The 20,283-nt window shown below is 59.6% G+C and overlaps 1 protein-coding gene across 1 annotated transcript in view; it reads right to left on the reverse strand.

Moving 5' to 3' along the window:
• Positions 1-20,283, reverse strand: part of LOC307096627 (unconventional myosin-VIIb-like) — a gene marked incomplete at its 5' end in the record, with an annotated part of 38,612 nt that overhangs the window by 13,245 nt on the left and 5,084 nt on the right. The window contains 10 exon segments of the mRNA XM_079800935.1: positions 357-530; positions 1,353-1,472; positions 5,108-5,234; positions 7,615-7,742; positions 7,875-7,949; positions 12,181-12,321; positions 12,468-12,677; positions 13,515-13,685; positions 14,608-14,826; positions 15,958-16,042. Coding sequence (XP_079657061.1) covers positions 357-530; positions 1,353-1,472; positions 5,108-5,234; positions 7,615-7,742; positions 7,875-7,949; positions 12,181-12,321; positions 12,468-12,677; positions 13,515-13,685; positions 14,608-14,826; positions 15,958-16,042 — 1,450 coding nt within the window.

Genomic DNA, 20,283 nt, shown 5'->3' on the forward strand with positions numbered 1-20,283 from the left:
CCCATGTCCCCTCCCACTGGCCAGGCTGGCCGGACCCCACCCATGCACGAATTCAGGCACCGGGCCTGTAATGTGAGTGGCCAGATTATTATGTGTTCAGAGATCATAATAATCTGGCCACTCAGTGTATATGTGTATGTGTGTGAGTGTGTGCACGCAAGAGTGTATGTGCATTTGTGTGTATGTATGTGCGTGTGTGAGTGAGTGCATAGGTGACTGCATATCTGCGAATGTGTGGTGAGTGTGTGAGTGTGTGCACATGTGTTGGCCACTTGAGGAAGACAGCGCCGGGCTGTGCGGCTCCTGGCTGAGCTGGCCGGAGCGCTGAGGTGGAGGGTGGAGGGGCGGCCCCGCACCTTGTCGTACACGGCGACCTGCAGGGAAAAGCCCAGGTGGTCGCGGAGGCCCTGCTGGCGGGCGATGTGCAGGCAGACTTCCCGCGAGGTCGAGGCTGAGTCCACGGTGACGGTCAGGCTCTCCCCCGTCGCCAGCACCACGTGCACCGGGATGTGCTTCCTGGACTTGACAGCCTGGGGGAGCGAGGCGGTCCCTCGGCACCCGGGCCGGCGCTGCCACGCTCCCGCTCCCTTCTAGCCCCAGAGTTCTGGCCAAAAGAGTTGGCTGCTGCCCGATGGTCACCGTGGGGCAAGAGCAGGCTGCCCAGCGCCGTCCTCAGGGTCAGCCAGCGGGCAGCACCCCCATGGGAGCCCTGAGCTCTGGGACCCGAGTGGCTGAGAATCAGAGGCTCCGAAGAGCTCGTGGCAGTTGCCCCGTCCTGGACTCTGGAACATTCTGACACCTGGGAGCCATATTCCTGCTGCGTGCACACAGCAGGGCGTGAGCACGTGGACCGCGGCCACCAGTGCACGTGCAGCCCAGGGCTCGGGCCGAGCAGCTCGATGAGGAAGAAGGAGGGCAGAAGGGGACCCCAGGACAGGCACCACCGGACACGGGGTGTGAGGGCTTCCAGGGGCCCTGAGGTCTCACCCGCCCGGGTCTGCAGGACCCTCCTGAGATCTCGGGGCACTCACGGTGCGGCCCACGCCCCAAGGGTGACAGTGGCCGCTGCCTCCTTTAGGAAAGCACCAGCACCACCCACACGTCAGTGCTCACTAGCAGGCCCCACGGAACGTGCCTGACAACTGGGAGGGCACTTGTGGCCTCGCCCGGGAGGTCCAGCCTGGCGGTGCTCACAGGGGCCATGGCTCAGAAGCTCCCCAAATGGGTGGAAGAGCCCCAAGAACATGCTTCCACTGGCAGGACCCAAGAAGGCACCCCCAAACCTGGGCTAGAAGAGCTGCAGAAGCTGACACCCCCCACCCTGACCATCTCCCACTCCATCAGGCCCGTACCTGCAGCTCCAGCCAAGTGGGGGGCTCCGTGCGAACCCCGTTGGTGCAGGTGCGTCTCAGGCGCTCAGCACAGAAGGGCCCGTAGCCGGCTGGCCCTTCACCAATGAAGTTCAGCAGGTACTGCGGGTGCAGAGGGGAAAGGGCAGGTCACTTTCTACTTCCCGCCCAGATGGATTCTAGCATCGCAGTCATTCTCATCTGTGAGGCGAGGGTGTGTGGGCCTTGCTGTGCGGCCCTGCAGTATCCGCCGACATACAAGCACTCACTGTGCACCCTGGACTCCTGTTGTCATGCCAATGATCCTATCTAATAAAAGCATAATATGCAAATTGACCATCACTCCAACACACAAGATGACTGCCCCCATGTGGTCAAAGATGGCCACCACAAGATGGCCAGCAGGGGAGGGCAGTTGCGGGGGGACCCAGGCCTGCAGGGGAGAGCAGTTGGGGAGGACTAGACCTGAAGGGGAGGGCAGTTAGAGGTGACCAGGCCTGCAGGGGAGGGCAGTTGGGAGGGATCAGGCCAGCAGGGGAGGGCAGTTGGGAGGGACCAGGCCTGCAAGGGGGGGCAGTTGGGGGCGATCAAGCCTGCAGGGGAGGGCAGTTAGGGGTGACCAGGCTGGCAGAGGAGGGAAGTTGGGGAGGACCAGGGCTGCAGGGGAGGGCAGTTAGGGGCAAACAGGCTGGCAAGGGAGCAGTTAGGATCAATCAGGCTGGCAGGGGAGTGGTTAGGGGATGATCAGGCTGGCAGGCAGAAGCAGTTAGGGGCAATCAGGAAGGCAGGCAGGCGAGCAGTTGGGAGCCAGCAGTCCTAGATTGTGAGAGGGATGCCCGACTGCCATTTAGGCCCGATCCTACTGGGAACACAAGGGCAGTCGGACATCCCTTGAGGGGTCCAAGGGAGGGCAGTTGGGAGGGATCAGGCCAGCAGGGGAGGGCAGTTGGGAGGGACTGCCGGATTGTGAGGGGTCCCAGATTGGAGAGGGTGCAGGCTGGGCTGAGGGACAGCCCCCCCCTCCCCCCCGTGCATGAATTTCATTCACCAGGCCTCTAGTATCCCAATAAAGCTGGGGAAATTATAAATTTTAAAATGATAATATTCAGCATTGACAAAGCACATTCTTATATAACACTAGAGGGCCAGTGCACAAAATTCATGCACGGGGAGGGGGTCCCCTAAGCCCAGCCTGAACCCTCTCCAATACGGGACCCCTCAGGGGATGTCCAACTGCCGTTTTAGTCCCGATTCTGGGGACCTAAGACATCCCTCTCACAATCCGGGACCACTGGCTCCTAACTGCTCACCTGCCTGTCTGCCTGATCGCCCCTAACTGCCCCCTGCTGGCCTGGTCGCCCACAACAGCCTCCCCTGCCAGCCACGTTGCCCCCAACTGCCCCCCCCCCCCGCCGACCTGGTTGCCCCTAACTGCCCCCCTGCTGGCCTGGTCACCCCTCACTGCCCCCCTCTGCTGGCCTGGTCACCCCTCACTGCCCCCCTCTGCTGGCCTGGTTGCCCCCAACTGCCCCCCCTGTGGGCCTGGTCACCCCACGCAGCCTGCTGCTCAGTCGTTTGGTTGCCCTTCACTAACCCCCCTGCCAGCCTGGTGGCCCCATGCAGCCTGTTCGATCGTCTGTTCGGTTGCAATGGTCACTTAGACGTTTATATATATAGATGAGAAGGAATATAAATTGGACATTTCTTAGGATCAATTTGTCAATGTTTTAAATAGTACATGATTTTAAAATGTGCACACTCTTTGACCCAATAATTCAGACCTCTCCTAAAGGCATCTTACAGAGAGGAAGGGAGAGAGGGAGAGAGAGATTCAGTTTCCTTCTGCGTGTGCCCTGACTGGGGTTGGCGCCTGTGACCCAGGCATGTGTCCTGACCAGAAGTTGAACCGGCGACCTCTCCGTGCACAGGATGACCCCCACCAACCGAGCCACACTGGCGGTGGTGTTTATGGTGACAAGCAATTGGAAGGTGGCCCCAAATGTCCATCCACAAGCTAAACACTTTCCAGGACAGCGGCCGTGGTGGCATCAAAGCTGGCACTTGGGGAGAGCGTACATGGGAAGACACTCGTGGAGACAGTGAAACACACAGGAGTTGATGCTCAAAATACGCTTGGTAAAATGCGCTGAAAACCTTTTCAGAGACGTTGTGAGGCGATGCAGCCTGGACTTTCCTGGTGTTGGGAGCCCAGTGCCAGGGAGACGGTGGGCAGCCACGCTTCCTGCTGTCCCCAAAGGGACACGCGGGACAGCGAGGCGGTTTCCGTGTGACCACAGGCTGACACAGATGCCACAAAGGCCCGAGACCGTCACGGGAGGGCCCTCTGGGCTCGGGATGCCTTTTGGACTCGCCCCCTTCCCTCCACATGACGTTGGTGACAGGGACCAAAGGCATAACCCACCGAGCCCAGTGCCTCGACCCCGCTCCACCCGGCACCCCCACCTTCAGTTCTGGGCCCAGAGACACACTGCCTGCTCCTCCTGGGCCTTCCTCTTGGCATCTACCCTGTCATCGTCTCCTCAGGGGCTGTCCTGGTGCCCAGACCAAGTGAACTGCAGACCCTAAGCAGGGGCTGGAAAGCCAGGTCTGGAGCCCGCTCTTACATAAGGGGAAACTGAGGCCCAGAGAAGCATGGGCACTGCCCATCCTGGCCAGTAGAACAGAAGAACAGGGCCGTAACCCAGGATTTCTGGAATGCGCCATGACCCCGGGCCAACGCATCTTCCCATGTACCCTGCCCTCCCCACCCCACCCGACTCTGCACTGGTTCTCCCCGCTCCCCACCCCGCCCTGCCCTGGTCCCACCCCTCCACCCCGCCCCACCTGGTCCCACCCTCCACCCCACCCCGCCCTGGTCCCGCCCTCCACACCGCCCCGCCCTGGTCCCGCCCTCCACCCCGCCCCGCCCTGGTCCCGCCCTCCACCCCGCCCCGCCCTGGTCCCACCCCTCCACCCCGCCCCACCTGGTCCCACCCCTCCACCCCGCCCCGCCCTGGTCCCGCCCTCCACCCCGCCCTGGTCCCGCCCTGGTCCCAGCCCTCCACCCCGCCCCGCCCTGGTCCCGCCCTCCACCCCGCCCCGCCCTGGTCCCGCCCTCCACCCCGCCCCGCCCTGGTCCCGCCCTCCACCCCGCCCTGCCCTGGTCCCACCCTCCACCCCGCCCTGGTCCCGCCCCTCCGCCCCGCCCCACCCTGGTCCCGCCCTCCACCCCGCCCCGCCCTGGTCCAGCCCTCCACCCCGCCCCGCCCTGGTCCCGCCCCTCCGCCCCGCCCTGGTCCCGCCCCTCCGCCCCGCCCTGGTCCCGCCCCTCCGCCCCGCCCTGGTCCCGCCCCTCCGCCCCGCCCTGCCCTGGTCCCGCCCTCCACCCCGCCCCGCCCTGGTCCCGCCCTCCACCCTGCCCCACCTGGTCCCGCCCTCCACCCCGCCCCGCCCTGGTCCAGCCCTCCACCCCGCCCCACCTGGTCCCACCCCTCCACCCCGCCCGCCCTGGTCCCGCCCTCCACCCCGCCCCGCCCTGGTCCCGCCCTCCACCCCGCCCTGGTCCAGCCCTCCACCCCACCCCGCCCTGGTCCCGCCCCTCCGCCCCCCCCAAACCCTGGTCCAGCCCTCCACTCTGCCCCGCCCTGGTCCCGCCCTCCACCCCACCCTGCCCTGGTCCCGCCCTCCACCCCGCCCCGCCCTGGTCCCGCCCCTCCGCCCCCCCCCCCCCGCCCCCCGCAAACCCTGGTCCAGCCCACCTTCATGAACCTCTCAGAGGGTGGGAAGCAGCCCAGACAGAGGCTGAGCAGGACCCAGCCCCGGGCCAGGCTGCTTGTTTTCAAGTTCTCGGACAGCTGCTTGCAGATCTGGCAGTAAATCTCGTCCCTGAAAGACAGACACAGGCTGCAGGCTGGCTCGGAGGAGAAGGGGCAGGTGAGTGGGGCACAGCTTCTGCTACGCCCCTAAGTGTAGCCACGGCCAAGGGGGACCTCCAGCCGCCTCGCCTGCTTCCCGGCTGCACCCCTGGCCCTCTCGTGTGGGGCACGGATGCAGGGAGGGCCCAGAGGTCTCCAGCCACAGCCCTGACCTCCTCCTCTGGCCTAGAAGCCCTGCCCTCCCCGAATGCAGGCACCACCAGCACTGCCGAGGAAAGTGGGCTTCACGGGAGAACCGCCTCCTCCCTCCGGCCCGCCGTCCCCACAGCCTCACGGCATCTCTGTCTTCTCTTCGGGAGGCCTCCTGTCCGTCCCCACAGCCTCACGGCATCTCTGTCTTCTCTTCGGGAGGCCTCCTGTCCGTCCCCACAGCCTCACGGCATCTCTGTCTTCTCTTCGGGAGGCCTCCTGTCTGTCCCCACAGCCTCACAGCATCTGTCTTCTCTTCGGGAGGCCTCCTGTCCGTCCCCACAGCCTCACGGCATCTCTGTCTTCTCTTCGGGAGGCCTCTTGTCCGTCCCCACAGCCTCACGGCATCTCTGTCTTCTCTTCGGGAGGCCTCCTGTCCGTCCCCACAGCCTCACGGCATCTCTGCCTTCTCTTCGGGAGGCCTCCTGTCCGTCCCCACAGCCTCACGGCATCTCTGCCTTCTCTTCGGGAGGCCTCCTGTCCGTCCCCACAGCCTCACGGCATCTCTGTCTTCTCTTCGGGAGGCCTCTTGTCCGTCCCCACAGCCTCACGGCATCTCTGTCTTCTCTTCGGGAGGCCTCCTGTCCGTCCCCACAGCCTCACGGCATCTCTGCCTTCTCTTCGGGAGGCCTCCTGTCCGTCCCCACAGCCTCACGGCATCTCTGCCTTCTCTTCGGGAGGCCTCCTGTCCGTCCCCACAGCCTCACGGCATCTCTGTCTTCTCTTCGGGAGGCCTCCTGTCCGTCCCCACAGCCTCACGGCATCTCTGCCTTCTCTTCGGGAGGCCTCCTGTCCGTCCCCACAGCCTCACGGCATCTCTGTCTTCTCTTCGGGAGGCCTCCTGTCCGTCCCCACAGCTTCATGGCATCTCTGCCTTCTCTTCGGGAGGCCTCCTGTCCGTCCCCACAGCCTCACGGCATCTCTGCCTTCTCTTCGGGAGGCCTCCTGTCCGTCCCCACAGCCTCACGGCATCTCTGCCTTCTCTTCGGGAGGCCTCCTGTCCGTCCCCACAGCCTCACGGCATCTCTGTCTTCTCTTCGGGAGGCCTCCTGTCCGTCCCCACAGCCTCACGGCATCTCTGCCTTCTCTTTGGGAGGCCTCCTGTCCGTCCCCACAGCCTCACGGCATCTCTGTCTTCTCTTCGGGAGGCCTCCTGTCCGTCCCCACAGCCTCACGGCATCTCTGTCTTCTCTTCGGGAGGCCTCCTGTCCGTCCCCACAGCCTCACGGCATCTCTGCCTTCTCTTTGGGAGGCCTCCTGTCCGTCCCCACGTTACCGAGCCTCCCTCCTCACTAAAGGCCCCTCGCCCTTCCAGCCTCACAGGTCCGGAGGCCAGCATCTGTCCCGATCACTCCGCGGGGTGCTGGTGTTTAACAGCCAACTCCCCTGGGGGCACCCGGATTCACGCGTTGGCCCCTTTCTGGGCGCACATGTCCCTATTAATGCCAACTCCAAGCTGCCAACCTGATGCCACCGAACACAGAGCCCGGAGAGATGTGCCCGCTCTGCCCTCAGCCTCATCAGCGAAACGAGACCGTACCAGGCTGTTCCCGGGAGGGACCTCCTGGGAGCATCTGCTCGCGTCCGAATGAGCGGGCACGAGGGCCCGGAGAGGCCACGTGGAGCTGTCCGCCACCCACGTGAGGCGGCACCAGCTCCCGCCGGGGCCAAGGCGCAGAGAGCACGTCGGGCACGGAAGTCACGGAAGGAGCGGAGCTTCCGTGTCTCGAGACCCCACACGAGGGGCAGCCCACGCTCCAGAGGCCCGGCAGGCAGAGGCTGTGGGGGCCGGGGCCTCACGGGTCCCTGCGAGAGGGCCAGGCCCAGCTGCAGCCAGCGATGCTTACAGCGCCTGCGGGTCAGCTGCGGGGCCCACGGCGCGGGTCTGCCTCGCGGGAGGGGTGGGGGCCAGCGAGGAGGAAGGATGGGAGGACTACGTTGGCAGAGGTGCCTGGTGAGTGTCCTCAGGCTTCCCCAGGGGCTTCCTCAGAGCAAGTGCAGGGCCCTTGACAGTATACTGGCGGCTGGGCTGAGCCGTGTGCAGGTCCCAGGCCGGGGCAGAGAGCAGAGGGGAGGCCGTGGCCGTGGCCGTGGCAGGGAGGGGCCGGTGCTCTGAAAGGGGCGAGGGCAGCGGGACTGACCTGAGGCCGGGCTGCAGGAGGGCGTGGCTCACAATGAAGTGCACCTTCTCCAGGTTGGACATGGGTCGGTCGGAGAGGGAGCCCTCAGACTCAAAGGCCTCCTCTCCAATATTCAGTTGGCTCGCCACCTGGAAATCACCGTCGGCATCAGGACCGCTGTGCCTCTCCCACTGCGAGGGCGGGCCGGGCTCGAGGGGGCCGGAGAAGCCACGCCTGGCACCCTAGGGGCGCAGCGCGGGGCGGCCGGGCCCTGGGCTCACCTGGCCCGTGACCTGGGAGGAGCGCTTCAGCTTCATGGAGGAGATGTCCTTGGTCCTGTCCCTGCGGCCGGGCCACTGTGGATGGAGAGTGTGTGAGTGAAAGTGGACTGGGCAGCACCTGACCTGACAGCCACCTGGGGTGGAGCGAGTGTCTCTCTCCAGCCATTTCCTACTCAAGTTACAAAGCGCCACGCAGTCCCTCATCTCTGCTGAGTTTGGCAACACTTATATGTGCTCAGCAAAACCCTCTCTCCTGGCGAGGACACCGAGCGGGGGCAGGCCTGAGCCCCGGGAGGGTCAGGACCTCTAGGACTCCAGAGCTTGAACCCGTCACCAGGAGAGCCCAGGCCCCGGACGGCCCAGGCCATGCTCATCTTCCGTGAAAATTGGGCAAATGAATTGGACATGCTCTGCCCACAGCAAGGGGGCCCTGCCCGGGCAGCAAAGGAATCTCGGTTGTGGGGCCATTAGGACCCGCTTTCTCCTCAGGCCAAGGTCACGCCTGGTCTTGACGGCGCCTTGAGAAGCCGCTGCCCAAATGAGAGCGCAGCGAGGACGGGGCTGGGGCAGGGTCAGCCATCCCCGGGGCTGGGCACCGGCTTCCGGCTGGGAAGCGGGTTTGCCACAGAGATAGAATGTGCCACACCAGCTGTCCCTCGGTGCAGATGACAGGACTGTCTACATGGAAAACTCCAAGAAATCTATAAAAAGTAAGCAAGTTCAGCCGGCAAGTATGGCTCAGTGGTTGAGCGTCAACCCATGAACCTGGAAGTCACAGTTTGATTCCTGGTCAGGGCCCAGGCACGGGATGTGGGCTCGATTCCCAGTTGGGGGAGAGGTGCAGGAGGCAGCCCATCAGTGATTCTCTCCATCATTGATGTTTCTATCTCTCTCTTCCTCTCCCTTCCTCTCTGAAATCAATAAAAAATTTATTTAAAAAAATAAGCAAGTTCAGCAATGTTGCAAGATACAAAGTCAATTCACAGATAAATTATAGTTTTCTATGCTAGCAATGAACATGCCAATGCCAAAATTAAAAATATGGTGCCAGTTAGCCCTGGCTGGTGTGGCTCGGTTGGTTGGAGCGTCCTCCTATTAATCAAAAGGTGTTGGGTTTGATTCTTGGTCAGGTCACATACCCAGGTTGCAGGTTCGATCCCCAATTGGGGCACATGCAGGAGGCAGCCAATGTTTCTTCCTCTCCTTTAAATATCTCTATCGTTATCTCTATGTCATCTATAGCTATATAGATATACATAATATATATACACACACACTGAGTGGCCAGATTATTATGATCTCTGAACGCATAATCATCTGGCCACTCAGTGTGTGTGTGTGTGTGTGTATACAGTAAAACCTCGATGTAATTGACCAAGTCGAGCAAGGGTGTGTCCATTAAAGTTGAAAGTATGTTATATAATAAAGTAGGTTTTCCAAATGCATATATTAAAAAAAATTGACAAATTAGTTTACCTGTTTTTACTTATATAGACACATCTGTGTAATTATAGTTATGTATAAAAATTTTAATTTCACAGAAAAGTTTTCTATATGTTTTACTATCATTTTAAATTTATACTGAATAGATCTAGTAAATGCAGAAGCACACAGCTGGGGGATGGGCGTGGCTCAGCGCACATGGGGACGTGGGCCAATACGAGTTAAAACTGCTGCAGAAGTCGTGCCACAAGACAACAGAACCAGTTACTGAGCATGATGCCATGTGATCACGTGCGAATCATTCCTGAACACTGTTTAAGAGCAATGACTCCTGGATTTAAATATGTAGACTTTAGCTGTAGATATGTAACATTTATTCACGTTGGCAAAATTCTGCAGTGTTTTTCCCAACATATGACCTATTCATTAAAATTAGTTAAAAATGACAAAAAAATAACAACAAAAAAACCCCTGTTAATCTATGTATATAAAAGACTAATATGCTAAGTGTCTGACTGGTAGCTATGACGTGAACTGACCACCAAGGGGCAGACACTCAATGCATAGGCATGGAAACATGGAACAGACTTATGAATCTCAGAGGAAAAGGGGGAGGGGGGAGGGCAGGAAGAGATTAACCAAAGATCTTATATGCATACTTTGTGCACTGGTGGGGTCCCTCAGCCTGCCCTGAGCCCTTTTGCAATTTGGGACCCTCTGGGGATGTTGGACTGCTGGTGTTGGCCTGATCCCCGCAGGCCAGGCTGAGGGACCCCACTGGTGCACAAATCTGTGCACCAGGCCTCTAGTTTAATTATAAGCAAATCTTGGTTAAAAGCATTTTTATTTATTTATTTTCTTTTAAAAAAATCTTTATTATTGAGACTATGACAGATGTCCCCTTCTCCCCCTACTGTCCCCTCCGCCCAGTTCCTGCCCCGCCCCAGGCCCTCACCACCCTATTGTCTGTGTCCACAGTAATGCCTATATGTGTGTAAGTTCTTTGGTCATCTCTTCCTGCCCCTCCTCCCTTCCCTCCGAGATCCGTCAGTCTGTTCCATGTTTCCATGCCTCTGGTTCTATTTTATTTATCAGTTTATTTTGTTCATTAGATTCCTTGTTCATTTATTTTGATTTTTAAATATAATTGTTGATAGATATGTATTTATTGCCATTATATTGTTCATATTTTTATCGTTTTTTCTTCTTCTTCTATGACATATGACATAGGGACTGGAAATTTTGTCTGTTAAATCCAAAGTCCATTAAATTGAGGTCTGAAAAAATCAAGGGTACTGTGTATATATATATATATATATATATATATATATAGTCATTTATAATCTCTAAAAAACCCTTATGTGCAAATATAGAAAAACCACATGTGTAGGGCATATGCGCTGAAAACCACAAAACCCCGGTGAAAGGAGCCAAAGAAGATTCACACAAATGGAGCTCCTGACTGGAAGACTCGGCAGAACAGGGATGCCAATGCTCCTCAAACTGACACACAACACTCCTATCAAAGCACCAGCATGGTAGTGTTTGTGCGTGTGGGCAAGAGTGTTCTAAAACGTATGTGGACAGGCAAGGCACCTCTAATAGCAAAATCAATTCTGAACGCGAGTGACGGGCAGGAGGACCCGGTGTGCACAGCTTCGACAGTGCACGCCTGCAGCCGACAGACAGCGGGCGTTGGCAGGGAGACACATCGACCCATAGGACCCACAGGACAGAAGAGAGACACAGAAATAAACCCACAAATTTGCACAACCGATTCTTGACAGAAGTGCAAAGTCAATTCTTGGAGTGAAGAATGGACTTTTAAATGAAAACGTGAGGTCTGATGGGAAGCCCTGCCCAGGTCGCCCCCAGGGCGCCAGCTCCCCGGTGGCCCAGGGACTCTTGCCTCCTGCCGTCCTGCCCCCGTGGTGTGTGACTCCGAGACCAGGCGCCCAGCTGCCTCCGCTTCCTCGCATCACTCCCCGGGGAGGAAGCCCTATGCGGCAGCACCAGGAGCTCGGCGAGCCCAGCGGGGCAAGGAACCCAGGCTCCTGCCAACAGCCCCGGGCGGGGCGGGGGGGGGGGGGGGGGGCTTCTGGGAAGCAGCTCCGCAGCCCAGCGACGCGGAGAGGAGGCGGCCTGTCCGCACGACGCAGCCTCGGGGGAGACGCGCGCAGCTCACGGCCTGGTCCTCAGAGACGGGGTGAGTAGGGTCTGTCCCAGGCGGCCTCGGGGGGCTGTATAGTGCTAGGTCACGGGGACACTGCACAGCCCACGCCGGGGCAACCTCCAGGTGCTCCAGGCCCCTCTAGCCATGGCGCCTGGGCTACAGGTCCCCCCGAGCTCCCTGCAGTCGGTCTGCACCGGGGCTTGACCACGGGCACGAGCTGAGGCTGCTGGGAAATTCCTGTGGGCCGGTCTGGGTGGTTCATCTAAGATGACCTCATGAAACGAGGCCTCAGGGAGGACTTCTGACCCAGGATCGTCAGTTCACCTTCCGTCAGAGGGCGCTGGCCCAGGCCGTGCCGGGTCCCTGCTCAGCTCTTCGCTAGTCAACACGAGGAGCCCTGCCCGCAGGCCTGGCGCCGAGACCTGGCCAGAGAAGCAGCTGGCACCCGCACGTGTGCGCCCTGTCCCAGTGGAGCCGGGGACCAGAGCCTGGGCCCCAGCAGTGGCCACGTGGCGGAAGCGGTCCTGAGCTGCTGAGTGCGGCTCCAGACGGGCCCAGGGCTGGAGCTGGCTCGGCGGCTGCAGGGTGAGCCCCTGGGGGCTCTGTGCCTTGCCTCCTCCGGGGCCTCGGGCTGGTGGGTGCCTGCGGGGTGCCGGCCTTTCCCGCCACCACCCTCGCCCGCCCGCGTACCTGTGCAGATCCGCGCTGTGGAGGCTGGGCGCTGCCCTCCCTGCCCGCGGCGTCCGGGGCCGGCCGCGTCCTGGCGAAGAGCACGGGCTCCGGGAGGTCGCCCATGAACCTCAGGATGACGCTCCACACAGCCAGGGCGGCCTGCAGGCGGGGAGACAGAGGCCTGCTGGGACCCTGGCAGCCGGGCCAGGACCTGCCCCTCCTGCTGCTCTGAACCACAGGGCAGACGCGGGGGGCGGGGGGAGGGACGGGGGGCCCTGAGCCACTGAGACCAGAGGCTGCGGTACCGAGCAGTCGGCGTCGTCCTCGTGGTAGAGCAGCGGGTACCGCAGGGGCTTCCGCACGTGCGTGTGGCTGGCCGACTTCTGGAAGTAGGTGGCCGCGAACTTGGGGAAGCTGTACGCGGCCAGGCCGTCCCCGTCCTGCTCGGGCCCCTCCACCGCGGGGACGGCGTCCAGGTCCACCTCGGGCAGCTTCCGCGTCTCCGGTTCCGGGTCCTGGGCCGCGAGGAGGAGAGCACGCATGGCCCGCCTCTCCCATCTCCGAGCGGCGCTTGCAGGGGCGGCACCGGTGCAGAGCCCTGTGCCGCTCCCCGCGCCCCGCGTGTCAGACCCCCGCCCCGCCCCCGCCCCCGCGGGCCCCTGGGCTGCCGTGTGAGGCACAGGCCTCGTGGGAGGCGGCCCCCTGAGAGCCCTCGCGCCCCGGCCTGCAGACTGGGCTCTAGACCAGCGGTCGCCAACCAGCGTGACGCGGACCACTGCTGGTGCGTGAGGTCCGAAGACACTCCCAGTCCTCGCCCTCCGCCCGCCCTCAGTCCCCAACTGATCAGATGGGTGTGCCTGTACTGGTGCTGTGTGCGTGTGCGTGCGTGTGCGTGGCGGGGGGACAGGCATGAGTGGGGCGCCTAGGTCACGAGCAGGTTGGTGCGGCAGCAGGACTGCCTGGGAGCCGCTGGCCTCCCGCCGCCCCGCCCCTCAGACAGGCTTCCTCCTCCAGCCCCCAGTCCCAGCCTCAGGGCCCAGCCACCCTGCAGAGCACAGCCCCCGTGCCTGGGAAGGGGTCAGCCTCCGGGGAGAGCCGCCCAGAGCATGTGCATCTGAAAGGTCCTAGGAAGGAAGGCCTGGCAGGTAAGAACCCTGCTTACCCGGAACGTGAGACCTAGAGCCCCGTCTGCCTTTTCTCTGCTCGTCTGCCCGGGACCACAGAGCACACTCGTGCACCGCCCTGCCCGCTCCCCGCCGAGGCTGCTTCTCAGTGAGCCCAGAGGTCAACCGGTCTGGACTGCTGGGCCCGGCCCGGCCCGGCTGGACCTTGAAGGACAGGGCCCATCTTACCTCGAAGCGGGACGGGGCCTGGCCCTCCTGCCCCCCGATCATGGACGGGAGGAAGCCAAACACTTGCTCCACCATCTGGGTGTCGTTGACGGTGTCATAGATGGACTTGCGCTTCCTGGCGGCTGGAGCCCTGGGGCCCGGCTGCTGGTGGGCGGGGGTGGCCCGCAGCCCCTGCGTGCAGGCCGGGGGGTTAGCACAGCCCTGCTGGGCAAGCGCCTTAAGAAGCCCAATCCCCTGCTCCGGCCATCATCTGTCCAAATCCGTGATTTTCCTCTAAAATCCTAGACTTCAACAGCGAGCGACTAGCGATCAATCAGCCTGGGCTCTTCCTGCCCCGCGGAGAGTCAGGTCCAGAGACAGAGAAGCTGCTGTCTGTCCTGCCCCCCACGCTCCCCACGGCACCGCCTCAAACCCAGGGCCTCCGAACCTTGCTTCACACCGGGCTCCAGCCTGCCTGGTCCTCTATTCAGAGAGCACCCGGCCGCTGCCCGGAGGGCGGTGTGCCTGCTGGGTGGCCTGGGGCGGAAGCCGGCTGCTACCGACCGAGGGCGTGGCCTTCCCCCCTGGGCACTGGAAGCGGTTTGCTCAGTGCGCCTAGTTTCCCTCGTCACCCTCTTCCTTCTCAGTGTCCAGCTGACGGGGGCTTGGTCTCAGGTGCCCTCTGGGCAAATGGGGTCAGGCAATACTGCCCCCTCCCTGCCTCTCCTGCCCAGACACGTAAAGCTTCTGGGGCCTCCCAGCTCACTGCGCCTTCCCGGCGACCACAGCCCTGCTGGAAAGATCCCCCAGCCAGACAGAGGGCCCGGGGCTCGGTCTCAGGTTCTAGCAGAGCCTGTCCTGCTGCCTGACCCGGGGTGTCCTCACCCGGGCGGGGGGTGGCACGAGGGCCGGCTGCAGTTATCTCTGAACAAGGAGGGCAGGACTGTCTGGTGAGGGGCCCACACTGCTGCTCACTCCTCCTGCCTGTCTTCCCCCCCCCCCCCCCCCGGGCCCAGCCAGTCCCACCCGCTCACTCCTCCTGCCTGTCCCGCCCCCCCCCCCCCCCCACCGGGCCCAGCCAGTCCCACCTGCTCAGAAGGCAGTGCACACCTACATTGGCTGTCTGCTGCCGAAAGTTCCGCCGGGCGGCCATACCCCTGGCGTGCGCCTGGATGACCACCACTGCCCTCCTCCTGGCCTGGACCTGCTGGCGCACGAGGTAGCCCCTGCAGCGTGCCTGCAGCTGGACCACCCTCCACCGCGCGGCCTGGTACTGCCTGGTCAGCAGGTGGCTCCGGGCGATGGCCTGCAGGCGCTCGAACCCCAAGAGGATCTGAGGAGCAAGAGAGATGCACGCTCATAGGGGCTGGGCTGGAGGGCGGGCTGCCCAGCGATGGCCGTCCCACGACCCGGGAGCCGGTGGCTCTCGCAGGGCCTCCCGCGGGCCTCACAGCAGCTTCCTGCTTCTGCGAGGGCGCACCGAGCGCGCACAGCCAAAGGCTTAGTGCTTGTGGCCCTGAGGACAGAGCCTGGCGTGCGGACAGGGTGAGCAGTGCTTGTGAGTGACGGTGTCTCGGGAGGCGTGAGGAAAACCGCGTGGACCGCAGTGGGTGGTGGAATCCCAGAGGCCTCGCCTTTCGCACCGACCACTGACCGCCACCCAGGACTTCTCAGGCGCCAGCACCTGTGTGCCAGCTCCCCCCGCTGGCCCGCGGCGTCTTTGAAACGAGGAAGAGGTAACGAGCTGATGAACAGCCGCGTGCTGCCAACGTGCTCGGGGCAACAAGCGGCCCTGAGCCCAGAGGGCTCCCTGGTCTCCCCAAGCCCGGCCGGAGGGCTGGCGTGGGCATGCTGCCGCTGAGAGCCACCTCCAGCTCTTCCGCCCGCTGGGCCCGTGCTCCGGGGACATCCTAACCCTCCGCCTCGGGCTGGCTTATGACAGAGCAGGATGCACTCGGAGCTGTGGGCCGCAGCTGTGTCCTGTCAGCCGCCTTTACACCTTTGTGAGGTGGAACGTGGACAGGCCTGGGGTCAGTTTTGCTGATGTGACCACTGCATGTCCCAACCACGGTCACGTGACAAAGGCAAGCAGCCCGGCGAGGCCCAACAAGGTCAAGGTTGCCCTGGTCCGCTCGCTGAGCAGACACTCATTAGCAGTGTCTGTGCCCAAGACAAAAATTCTGAAGCGCTCGGGACAGAGAATAATCAATCCACTCGCTTATTCCGTAGCCTGGGAATTGGGAACAACAGTCATCATCTCCTTCAGAGGCGGCCGGCTCCTCCTGCTGCGGGGATGCCAGGCCCACTCTGCAGGCAGCGCCGTGGCCGCGACCTGCGAGGGGCCTTCCTGCCTCAGCTCTCAGCTCTCAGCTCAGATGAACAGCCTTTCCCTGGCTGTGTCATGGGCCGCCCCCCCGCCGCCCCCCGCCCGCCCGCAGGCCGCAGGCCCGCTGAGCTCTCCTACCAGCTTGAAGTCCTGTCGGGCGCGGCGGCCTCTCCACGCAGCCTGCAGGCTCACGGCGGCCTGTCGCTGCCGCAGAAACTCCTGCCTAGAAGGAGACTGCTGGTGAGAGGTGCGTACAGCTCAGACATTTTTAAGTCTGTGGGTAAGCACTGTTTTTGAATGGAAGACGTCTAAGGAACTGTTGGGGAAGATAATCTCATACAATAATTCTCTTCTGTGAGCCAAGAGACAGGTCAGGGCTTAGGCCCACTGCCCATAACTGCCGTTGTGGCTGAGGGCCGGCCACCTTTTAGAATAATCCAGAACATCCCCACCCCCACCCCCAGATCTATGCGGGGACCAGACGCGTGGCCAACGCTTTACTCCTGGCCAGACGCTGCCCTCCCAGCTCACGAAGCCAGGCTCCGGCCAGCAAGCAGCCCAGTGTCATGAGCGGCTCCTCGGTGGGCGGACCAAGTGGAGGGAGCCTCCCAGGCCCAGCTCCCCCCCGCCCCCCCCCCCCGCTGCTCCCTGCGTGGGAGGGCGGGCCTCTGGGGGGACCCCTGGGGGAACCTGGCACACACGGATGTACCTTTTATTTCACACTTAACTTTGTTTCCTTATCACTTCTAACAATGTTAGGGTATTTTCTTGGGTTTGGAACAGTAGATCTCAGACATTTAAAATCACCTGCAGGGAGTGGGGCGGGGGTGGGGGGTCCAGGTTAGGAATGGAACTAACGCACGCAGGACTGCAGCCAGCACTGCGCCTGGTACACGTGAGTCGTTACGAGCCAGTCCTCAGTGCTCACCACAGGAAAACATTTCTTCCTCAGATTTATCTGAAAGGGCGGATGCTCATGACACATATCGTGGTCCTCATTTCCCGACATATAACTCACACCGTCCTCCGTGTCAATCACATCTCAATAAAATTTGGGGGGGGATAAGAAAATACCATTGGAGAACCTCAATACTTACTGATGTCTGTGGCCCACCCACTCTAATTAAGTCTGAATTTTTGTTGAACATGTGCATATCTATGTAATAGTTTGGTGCATGTATATACACAGATGATTCTAACATGAGGTCAAAGTAAACAACTGAATTATCTAAAAATAACCTGTCTCCTTCCCATATGGCAGAGGGGTGTGGCTGCCGGCTGGGCTGGGAGGAGGAGCTGCCAGCATCTGTGATGGAGGCCAGGCATGCTCTCAGCACCCTGCAGTGCCCGGACAGCCCGCAGCGGAAGGCTGTGCACTCCCGTGTCGGCCGTGCTGGGGTTGAAGAACTCCCGTTTCTGCCTTTTGACGTCTCTCCTCTGGCTGCACTGGCCATAGCAACAACAACACCATCAATCATCCATGGATCGTGTCCGAGAGAAGGGAGTAGGCACACTTCTGCCTCTTACTCCTCCTGACGACATCTAAAAGCCCTGGACAGTGTGTATGAAGCAAACATAAGAAGACTTTGAAAAGGGAAGGAGGCAGACCAGCTTGGGACTTCAGAGCAAAGGAAGAACACAAGAGGTAACTTTCGGGGGTTTTCTTCTGCCTCACATCTCCCCCGACTAGGAGTGAAGAAGTAAGCAATCTAGCAATGGCCACGGCACAGAGCAGAAAAGCCCCACGGTGAGCCTTCTCTCTCCACCGAAAGGCCCGGGAAGAAGCAGGTCAGCAGCCAGAAAGCTGTCCGGTCACAGCCAGTCCACTCCAGTGAAGCACCTCAGAAACAGCTGTGGTGCCGCACCGAGAGTGCCCGTGGGAGCCCAGACCCCACCCTCTCCAGGGCATGTCCGAGAAGGCTGAGTAGGAACCATTTTATGTGCCATAATGACCCACCCCCCACAGTGTCAGTGAAAACCACTGAGGGACCCTGGCTCCCCACCACCATTTGGCAGTAATGGGGGTCCCTCCCCCTTCATGTGGGAGTGGTGTCAGAGAAGACCCGGTGGAGAAGCAGGCTCCATCTCCCTCAGCAGTAACAAGGCTATTCCTTTCCCTCTGGGGTCAGTGGAGGCCACACTGGGGGCAGTAACGAGGCATTTATGTTCTCTCAGCCAGAGTGGTGTCAGCGGACGCCCGTGGGCAGCTCGGACTCTACCCCCAGGCAGAGCAGTCACGGGAGGCTCTGTGAAGGACTTGGATCTCACCCTATTAGACAGTAAACACGCCACCCACTTCCCCTGTCAGAATGGTGTCAGAGGAAGATAGCTAAAAGTGTATAATTAAACAAGACATATAATTCTTATAACACAATACACAAAATGTCCAAAACCCGGGGAAATATCAACTTAAATGAGAAAAGACCATCAACAGAGGCCAACACTGAGATGACAGAGGTATTAGCCATTATAAAAAATGCCCCAACAATGCTCACTTGAAACTAATGATAAAATAGAAAGTCTCAGTAAAGAAATAGGAAAAATAAAGTAGAACCAAATTGGCATTTTAGAGTTGAAAATATCACAATGAGTAAAAAGAACCTCAGCACACAATGGAAAGAGAGAGGAAAGAATCAGTGAGCTTGAAGATATAGCAGTAGAAATTATACATCCTGAAAAACAGGAAAATGACTGGAAGAGAAGGAACAGAGCATGCCTGAGAAGGAACAGAGCATGTTGCAGTTCCACTGGTGCCTATCAGTGGAACTGCAACAAAAGACCTAATATTTGTGTTGTTGGAGTCCCAGAAGGAAAAAAGAAAGAGGCGTTGCTGAAAAAGTGCTAGAAGAAATAATAGCTAAAAAGCTCATAAACTTAGCAATAGATATAAACCTACAGATTCAAGAAACTAAGCAAACTCCAAATAGGATAAATGCAAATAGACCCACATCAAAGCAGACCATAGTCAGATCTAGGAAAACTGAGAATCATGGGCATACCAGAGGAGAGGAGAGGGAGCAAGGAGCAGAGAGCCTCTTACAGCTTGGCCTTTCCCTGGAATCGCCAAGCCCGGCTCAAGTAGCAGCCACCTGCAGATTGCTTTGTAGCTCCTGCCGGGCGGCCCAGGCAGGGTACAGGCAGCTGTTGACCTGGAAATGCATCTCCTAGGAGGCCCTGGAGCCAGCTCACCCAGAAGACAACTTCTCCAGAGCCTCACCCAACCTCCTCAACGAGTGACACACATATTTTTCTTTAAAAAAAAAATTTTTTTTCTTTATGTTAGAGAGGAAGGGAGAGGGAAAGAGAGAGAGAAACATCAATGATGAGAGAGAATCATTGATCGGCTGCTTCCTGCAAGCCCCTTATTGGGGATCAAGTCCGCAACCTTAACCAGAACCTTTAGTCCTCAGGCTGATGCTCTATCCACTGAGGCAAACCAGCGAGGGCCATGAGTGACATACTTCTAAGACAGACTCATTGTCATCAGAGCCATGCTAACGTGAGTCCTGCTCTATGAGGTCAGCCCCCTGCACAGCAAATCCTCTGCTGTGGTTGTGGCCAGCCCTTGCAGCCAATCAGCCTGGGAGTAAATACCTCCCTTAACGTGCCAACAGCATCCAAGGCTCAATTGTAACCGATGGGTGCAAAAAGCCCACAAGAGGAGTGTGCCTGGAGTGCCCAGCGTGAGTGACCACGGAGGCTGCACCACAGGGCCACAGGACACCACAAGGCCACTCTGCCAAGCCCAGGAGACACAGCAGCTCCACCCAATACACAGGAACAAACTCAGGGAGGCTGCTAAGGTGAGAGGCAAAGAAACATGTTCCAAATGAGAGAACAGAACAAAACTCCAGGAAAACAACTCAACAAAATGGAGACAAGCAATCTATCAGATGCAGAGTTCAAAACACTGGTTATAAGGCTACTCAATGAGCGTAGGGGAAGAGGAGAGGAACTAGTGAGAACTTCCATAAAGAGACAGGAAACATAAAAAAGAGCCAGCCAGAAAAGAAGAGTATAATAACTAAAATAGAGAATGCATAAAAGGAATCAATCGTAGAATAGATAAATCAGAGAATCAAATCAGTAATTTGGAAGATAAAGAAGCAGAAAACACCCAATCAGAACAGCAAAAATCAAAAGGAAGTCAGCCCAGCCAATGTGGCTCATAGGTTGAGCATCCACTTATGAACCAGGAGGTCATGGTTGGATTAATGGTCAGGGCACATGCCCGGGTTGCAGGCTTGATCCCCAGTGTGGGGTGTGCAGGAGTCAGCCAATCAACGATTCTCTCTCATCATTGATGTTTCTATCTCTCGCTTCCTCTCCCTTCCTCTCTGAAATCAATAAAAAATATACTTAAAAAGAAAAAATAATCCAAAAACTTCAGGCTAGACTAAGGAGCTTCTGGAACAACTTTAAGTGTACCAACATTCACATCATGGGGTGCAGGAAAGAGAAGAG

The sequence above is a fragment of the Cnephaeus nilssonii genome (assembly GCF_951640355.1).
Source record: "Cnephaeus nilssonii genome assembly, contig: SCAFFOLD_158, whole genome shotgun sequence".
NCBI classification, from domain to species: domain Eukaryota; kingdom Metazoa; phylum Chordata; class Mammalia; order Chiroptera; family Vespertilionidae; genus Cnephaeus; species Cnephaeus nilssonii.